General features: G+C 37.4%; 1 protein-coding gene across 1 annotated transcript; it reads right to left on the bottom strand.

Annotated features, from left to right (window-relative positions):
• Positions 1-2,925: 2,925 nt before the first annotated feature.
• On the bottom strand, positions 2,926-3,909 carry LOC149284618 (G protein-coupled receptor 6-like). Its single transcript, XM_089496450.1, has one exon. It carries the CDS (start codon positions 3,907-3,909, stop codon positions 2,926-2,928), a length of 984 nt encoding a protein of 327 aa, XP_089352576.1.
• Positions 3,910-8,320: the final 4,411 nt, after the last annotated feature.

The raw sequence follows: 8,320 nt of genomic DNA, 5'->3' as shown, positions 1-8,320 counted from the left end.
TAGAAGTCAAAGATTCACTGCCTACAGTGTGCGTGTGTGTTTGGGGGGGGTCATTGGGGGTTTTCTGCAAGGCATCTATGTGTAGACCATGTTGTCTTTCGTTTTAGGAGAAACCTTCCAGGGTAAACCTTTAATAATGCATAGAGATGCATACCCCAAAACAGACATTTTATGACACCTGGGGCAGAGCTGGAGGTCCCACCCAACACTGATATCACATTCATTCCTGGAACTGAAAGGAAGTGTAAGGTGGCTTAAGCATGTCCCTCATCTTGCAGCACCTGGGACAGTTGCCTGTCTTGCCCTATGGAAGTTGGGGCTCTGTCCTGCAGAATGCATTTTTTTTTCTAGGAATCTAATATTATATGGGACCACTCTATGTACATCACATACATTATTCATGACCCTAAATGTGCCAGAGGAATGCCCACAACCTTAACTTACTTTACACCCTCTGTTACTAAATGTGTTGGGTAGGTACATAGTAATTGGTCCTTTAAATTCAACCCTTGACATACCACTGTTGATGCTTTTGCTTCAAGAGAAGGCAAAATAGTTGAATTCATTGTAGAATGATCCTTCACATTTCTCCTTTAATCATCCATATGGACGGTTTTATATTTTATTTTTTATTTTGAGATAGTTAAATTACTTGATTTCCCTGTATTTTTCCCTTAGCAGAATATATGATATATGTCTATGACACCGGATACCACCATGCTGTACCTACTTAATGAAGATTATGATATCAGATTGAAAGATCTGTGCAACTGTCTAGTGTCTTTTATAGTTTTTTTGTTAAATAACCTTAAGGTACGCTACAGCCGTCTGTCAGTGGATCTTCATGGCAACTGAGATGCTATCTTACCTCATTCTTATATTAACATCACATGTTACAACTTTAAATGTATATGATTATTCTGGAGTAAGGACGTTATGTGGTAACCAAATAAAAACATATTCATTAAATAAAACTGATTAGAAGGGGAAGTGCCCCTTAAGCACAATAAATAGGCAATAGGGGGTCGCAAAAGATGGTCACTGAAAGAGTTTTTAAAAAAAAGGCAGAACATCCCTCTGGAAACCCCTTTTTCTTGAATGTTTTATTGAAGACTGGCGATTTAGTTTAATGACCTACAAGAAGTGTGAATGACCGACTTGAGGAATGAGACAAGAAATCAATAGTGTCCCTTATGAGGTGACACGCTATTGAGTTTCATGATTACATTACATATTAACTGGAGTCAAGGGATACTGGAGAAAACATCTTTATCTAACCGAACAGCATATGACAGCCACCTCATTCTGCATTCATGTAGATTATCCACCTGCATTTAGCATGTAATTATTGGGCAGTGACAGAGGATACATTAGTTAACTCATTGAACACAATATGGGTATGTAGCTTTTTTGCATCTTTCCTGCTTTTTGAGGACTGTGTGTTAGCTGAAATAGGAATATGAGCTTGCTCCACATCCAGAATTAGAGTGAATCCAGAGGGCTGTAGGTCATCTTGACTGTGGAAGTTTATGGGACAATTGCATATCGCAAGGCTGCAATAGCGTCATTGCTGACCTGCAACATAGACGCTCTAAACAAACCGGGCCACTCACCCTGTCACAGGGTGAGCATTGGAATACCATGCTAATATGTGACAAGATATAGCCAATCATTGCACTTAACTGCTGGGAGCACCAATCGCATAACCCTCAGACAGCCTAATTGGAGTCCTAGTCCTAGGCTATCCATTCTATGTGAGCTGAACACTTAAAGAAACTCTCCATGTCCCTAATTCAGATACTTACCTGAAATGCAAAATTATTGGATAACTCTCATAAGTAACTTAAACCCTCAATCCCTCTTAATGACTTCTCAACAGCTGTAGTCATAGTACAGAAATCAGAACTCTAAAAAATGCCGTTATATTACCAAGTCTTACTGAAAAGTTGTATTACCACAGGCACTGATCATGGCCTTTCATTATTACTATGTAGGAGACCCTTAGCAATTCTCTTGTGTCCAAAGAGGACATATGCGTGATAGGGCACCTGTCTTAATAATACTGTGGATGCTAATGGTATTCTGTTCAGGTCCGCATGCAGATAATTACCCAGCTTTGAATGGGAGCTTAGATTTTGAAGCAACTCCATTGACGTCATCAGCAAACTACGGTAAAACCACAACAAACCCAGCATCATCTCTGGGAATCTCTGAATGCAGTGATATGCCTTCTGCATGACAACTAGAACTATCTGTTTAAAGGGCACAGCTAAATCAACATCTACACAGATCTGCTCAGTCTGCAGTAAATCTGCTTCATAGCATGCTTATAAATTAAAGGCGTATGTTACATCTTAAATATAGCTTAAATATCGCTAATAAAAATAGCTTTATTCATTTGAAATGAGATTCTGCATATCTATTTCATACCCTGTGTGATTGTGGTTGCTATAGCAACAGGGGATTTCTTAAATATGTTTCAACAAAATCTACACGTAAGAAAAAAAAATACATTTTCAACGATTTTTATTTCGTTGGGTACAAAAAACATATCAGCATTTTGTGACAAAATATACTATCACATACAACAAAAATACAACATTCTATCTCATTCAGCCCTCGTGAAAAAAATTGCAACACTGTTTTGGCAGTTGAGCAGCTAATATTAAAGTGCCATGATGAAGCAGTCCTGGAATGTACCGTATTCACTTCACTAACGTGTTGTGCACTTTCATTATACATCCATATTGTTCATAGAAGTATGAGTTTGAGACATTCCCAGAGATACAAACGAGTTTAAAGTGCTAATGTTTCAAAGTTCTCTCTTCCAACAAAACATAGATCGAGCAAGACCATAACAGGCACTGTTAATTCACTAGATTGTCACTTTGTGCAGTGCTATATTCAAGCAAGATTGTCTCTTTTTTAGACATCGCTCGGTGATCTGGAGCGAAAGGACACTTTGGATTGAAAGCAGCCACAGAACAGAACCCACATGGACCTCTGTATCTCTTGATTTCTATAGGCATAAATTATAGGATTGATCATTGAGTTGTAAGTGGCTGGTAGGAGTGTGGCATAAGTATATACCGAAGGATAGTCATGGTCCCCAACTACACAGTAAATCGCAAAAGGTAGCCAGCTGGCCCCAAAAGTCCCAAGGATAATGGCCAAAGTTGACACTCCTTTTTTGGTGGCCACATAGTGGGAGGCTGTCAAAAAATGTTGCTGCAGTGCTATCTGATGAGCATGCCTGCACACTATTTTGCAGATTTTGATGTAGAGATGAAGCATTAAAATGAAAATGAAAAAAAAAGAGGTGGATAAGAGAGTCACATTACTTTTGGTCAAGGGCTTCACAATACTGCACGATGCATCATCATCTAGACAGTTCCAGCCCAGTACTGGAAGGAGTCCCAAACATATGGACACCCCCCAGGTGACAATGAGCATCAGATGTATCCAGAGTATGGTCTTCTCTGAGGAGTAAGTCAGTGCATTGTACAAGGAGAGGTAACGGTCAACTGTGATGGCCAGCAGGCTACTCACAGAAGCAGTGAATGAGGCCACCAGAAACCCCACAGTAATAAGGCTTATAGTCTCTGACCGAATTACATATTGAAAAACAAAGTTTAGGATTAAGCCAAAACCAGCTAGAAGATCTGCAGTGGCCAGGCTTCCAATAAGCACAAACATCGGGGTTCTTAAGTTGGGTGTGTAGAAGATGATGGCCACCACAATGGCATTCTCACAAGCAATGATGGTCCCCGAAATACATAACATAATATCCCAAGGATTGATAGTGAAAACGGAGAAGAAAGCAGACAACTCCAGAGAAGCATTGGCATCGCTTGCCTGAATCCAGGGAAGTGGGAAACTAGTTTCGTTGTCATTAAGGCTTTCATTCATCTCTCCAGAGTGTGAGTGCCTAGAAGAAGAAGAAGAACAAATATGCATTAAATAACATTCATGAGATCCAAGAAGTGGACACTGCATCCTCCTTACAGATGCCGTTGAAAAATGTTGGCTGCAAGTTAAGCACCTAGACTCTTTAGGATGGAGATCTGTCCATGGTACTGAATCGACAGCTCGGTACCCAGCAGATGGGACTCCACAGAACACTGTGTGCAACTCATTACTGTGGAGGCAGCTGCCTCTTCTATTCGCCCCCGCCGATTCTACTTTGCACAGGGGAGAAATAATTCTGCAGTCATTGCTGCCGTAATATACGATGTATATAGCACTGGCTCAAAATCGGAATCCAGTTGAAACCTTTGATACCGGCACGATCAAGTAGTTGGTGACAGGATGAAACCATATGAACACACATACATGTATGTATATATATATATATATATATATATATATATATATATATAGATATATATATATAGATATATATATATATCTATATATATATATATATATGTTTAATTAGTGCTGCTTACCTTTAGCAAGGCTTTTGAGGGTATGTCATAGGTGCTGGGTGCAGAGCTTGCTTTGAGGTATACGGAGTGTGAGTCCTGCGATCAGTAGGGAGAGATACAGGTGGTGGCGATCGGCAGGCAGGCAGAGGATAGTGCAGAGAGGACAGTACTGTACCGACTGACTGTATCTAGGAGAGAAGGGCTGGCTGAGTAATGGGGGAGGAGACAAATAAAAGGCTGGGACTGGGTGGCACTGCAAACAGCGGCATGTGTTCTCGGTGCTGCGATGGACATCGCTGGGTATGTGTGTATGTTTAACTTGTGCAGCGCTCCATGGGGCCAGGGGATGACTTAAGCCTTTGACGTCCATAGGAGGCAACCTGGTATAGGAGCAGAGACCAGCACTCGTTTTGCAGACGTTTTCTCTGGCGTCTTACATACAACGGCTCTGATGAAAATATCTCCAAGCTCAGCATTATCACCCCAAAGAGAATTGTCATTCTGATTATGTATATACTGTAACATTGCATAACAACGCACTTCCTTGGAAGATGTTTTTTGTAGGCATTTAAGAAGGTTTATGTTGGGAGGAGGGGCTTTGGTTAGACGTCTAAAAAAAATGAACATGTTCATTTGGGGTATCCATTATTAATATAGACCCATTAACATATCGATGTACTCTTTATTTTACCATTCCCCATAACCTGTTAAATCACAGTTAAAATATGGGGTTATAACAAATCAATCAACGTGTGGATGTGTTCATGAATCATTAGTATAGTATTGATAGGAGCTGGCTTCATTTTATTCATTTGTGTCTTTCTGTTTATTGTATACATTGTGAATTCTATGTGAACATAACAGCAACAGGACATATCACTAGAAACCTCTATCTCCATGCACAGGAATGATTAAACATGAACTAACTGAAATGAGATCCTAAGAATTAAAGGGGCATTTCAACCATCCATTATTTTTTTAATACCAGTACCTCTTTAAACAACTTTAACTTGTAACAGTCGTATAGTGGCTTTTTTATGCTTTTAGATCTGTTAACTGAGTCCATTCTAATAGACAAGCAAACTTAATAATGCTGCCTTGTGGTAAACAATCTAATGCCTCAGTCTTAATCACCCAGATGGAATCTCTGATTATTTAGGAACAGCTACTTGATGCCTTTAAAATGTCATTGTTCTCCTTTTGCAAATGCATTTGCCCCAGATTGGAGTTTATTCAAAAATCTGCACACATAAGTGGTAAGCACTCCCAATCATTTTAATGGAAGCGCTTTCCTGTCCTTGATTGGCTGCTTCAAGCAACCAACCCATGGCAAGAATTGTTGGACCACATAGAAAATGATCCAAAAACGAACAATCACATAGGTGGACAAATGTTTGTAGAACGATGGTGATCTTTACATTTCAAAAGCCCATCAAAGCTTGTTGATGATCTGGTTAAAAAGGGTTCCTAATTTATGTAACTCACGAGAATTAGGAATAATTGCAATATAAATGTGTAACAAAAAATGTATTTTGGGGGGTACGTTCCTTCCAGTCCAATGTATATATTTATTTTACTACTCAATACACCTTCAACCTATACATTTTAACTTAAGGGGTCAGTTTCTTTAAAAGTATAACTTTATTCCGTCTTGCTTTGTTGAATGTTAATATTAATTTCCTATTAAGCAAAATGATGTACTTTGTAATAAAAATGACCATGTATCATTGGATCATTGTTATATCAATCTATATTCATGTTGACCAAAGGCACAGAATATTATAGTAGTAGCAATGTAGTGACTTGGCTCTGTATAATTCTAGTTTCCTTGGCAACAGACTTTGAACCAGGAAAAAGTGTTTGGTATCCAAAATGTAATGAATTTCTAACAAACAATAGAGCAAAAGAAAATGTAATATTAAAAGAGACAATGGAGAAAAAAAAGAACTATATAAACAGCGTTGCTTTACCACGTGAATGCATTGGTTTTCCTCGCTCAGATCATCTAGATGTGATACATTTTTAATTTTGCAACGTTATCATTATTGACACATAATATTGCATTGTGTTCATAGTTTTAAATTGGTTTATCCCTTACCTCCAATATGTCCTCTGTTCAAATAGGAATTATTTACTTTTTTAATTAAAAAAAACATGCAGTTTTTTGGGCATTTTATTTGAGAAACAGAGGGATGAGATGCACACTTCACAAGTGATGGGATCCCTTCATTCTCTAGAAGGATCTCTAGATCCTTGTCAAACCTCTGCTCCCTTCCTAATAACAGGGTATATGATTTTAACAGGAAACCCATCTAGCTCTATATATTATCTTAAATTTAAATAAACAAGCTATCAATGTCCATTATAGGAATATTCAGACATTTGTGTTCCTTAGATTTTTAGTTTTTTCCACATCATCAGTTCATGAAAGGCAACTTGCTTTTAAAGAGATTGAGGTGGCTTCACGAATAGTGGCCCCTGTAATTTCAAGAAACAAAAATCAGAGCACAATAGGGTTAACATGTGAGACAGTAAATGCTTATCTTTTTTTGCATAAATAGAATTATTACAATTCATATATTAAATGGATAAATGTTCTAAGTACATAGATAGACAAACAATAGAGATGTATAGTGGCACAAACTTAAAATGAAAATGAAATGAATTTATGAACCAAAAATCCTATGACTGTTTCTAATGAAAAAACAAAATGTTTCTTCGGGCTTCAAATCTATGATCTTACTATAAGTTTATTATGATAAACTAATTGATCATGTGATTGTACTCATGTATACATGATCTGACATTTTAATGCGTATTAATGCCACTGTGAAATACATATTCATTTTTTAAACTTTAATGTGTAAGTAAAACACAAGACAAAAATGGTAAAATTACTAGGAACAATACCAGAAATATGCATTTTGTATATACTATATGTCTCTATGGGAAAAAAAAAATTATCGATCAATCAGTGCAGCTAATAAAAATTACCCCCAAATCAATTATTTAATCACTGAAAACTTTGCATATGAATACGTTTCTGATGGTTGTACACTGTTTCATTCTTTTCTGGCAAAGAAAAAAAGCCCCTTAAATCAACCACAAAATAAATGTCACAATTCAATTAAAAGTAGTATATAAAATAATGTCATCAACATTTGTGTGGATGGTATTGGGAAGGATATGAATTATGATTTTTAAAATGTATTTATGTATAATTTACATTTTTCCACTGCTGAGAACCAACACTCCTACTCTCATCACACTTACACAAGCCATCACAGTCATGCTTATTTTGAAGGTATCATAAAGCATAAAATAACAGATTCAAATGTGTATAGAAACCAAACATCTGTTTGCAGAGCTTGGGAACCTTATATTAAAATATAAATGTTCTAGCTAAGTCACTAACTTTACATTCCTTGAAATGATTCACTCACAGCAGAAATGCTATTGAATGAGACCTGACTCCATCAGGTTCCAGACCTGATGGACAAATGTAAAATTGCAAAGAATAACATTTGTTAGTAATCAGAAATACATCAGCAGAAGAGGTATATTTATCTCATTCCTGAAATTAGTCAATTTCACAGTAAGCAAGATAGAAGACTGTACATCTCACTGGCCCGGCACAGTGTGTGTGAGCAGCTTTAAAGAAGGCTCTGGGCAATGTAAGGGGGTAATTAATTGAGTGAGTATGTATGTATGTATGTTAGTGTGACTGTCAGTGGCGTCTCCAGCTTTCATATTTAGGGGGGCACATGGGGGGCCAGGGACCAAAGTAGGGGGGCCAATTATAAAACGGTACATATACACTATATATATATATATATATATATATATACATACACACACGTTAGATGTGCATTTTTAACTACATAATATGCACT

This window comes from Sceloporus occidentalis, unplaced genomic scaffold (assembly GCF_023333645.1).
Source record: "Sceloporus occidentalis isolate IW3139 unplaced genomic scaffold, rSceOcc1.0.p SCAF_90, whole genome shotgun sequence".
NCBI classification, from domain to species: Eukaryota; Metazoa; Chordata; class Lepidosauria; order Squamata; family Phrynosomatidae; genus Sceloporus; species Sceloporus occidentalis.
The sequence above is the reverse complement of the archived record's forward strand: the minus strand, read 5'-3'. Positions and strand labels throughout refer to the sequence as shown.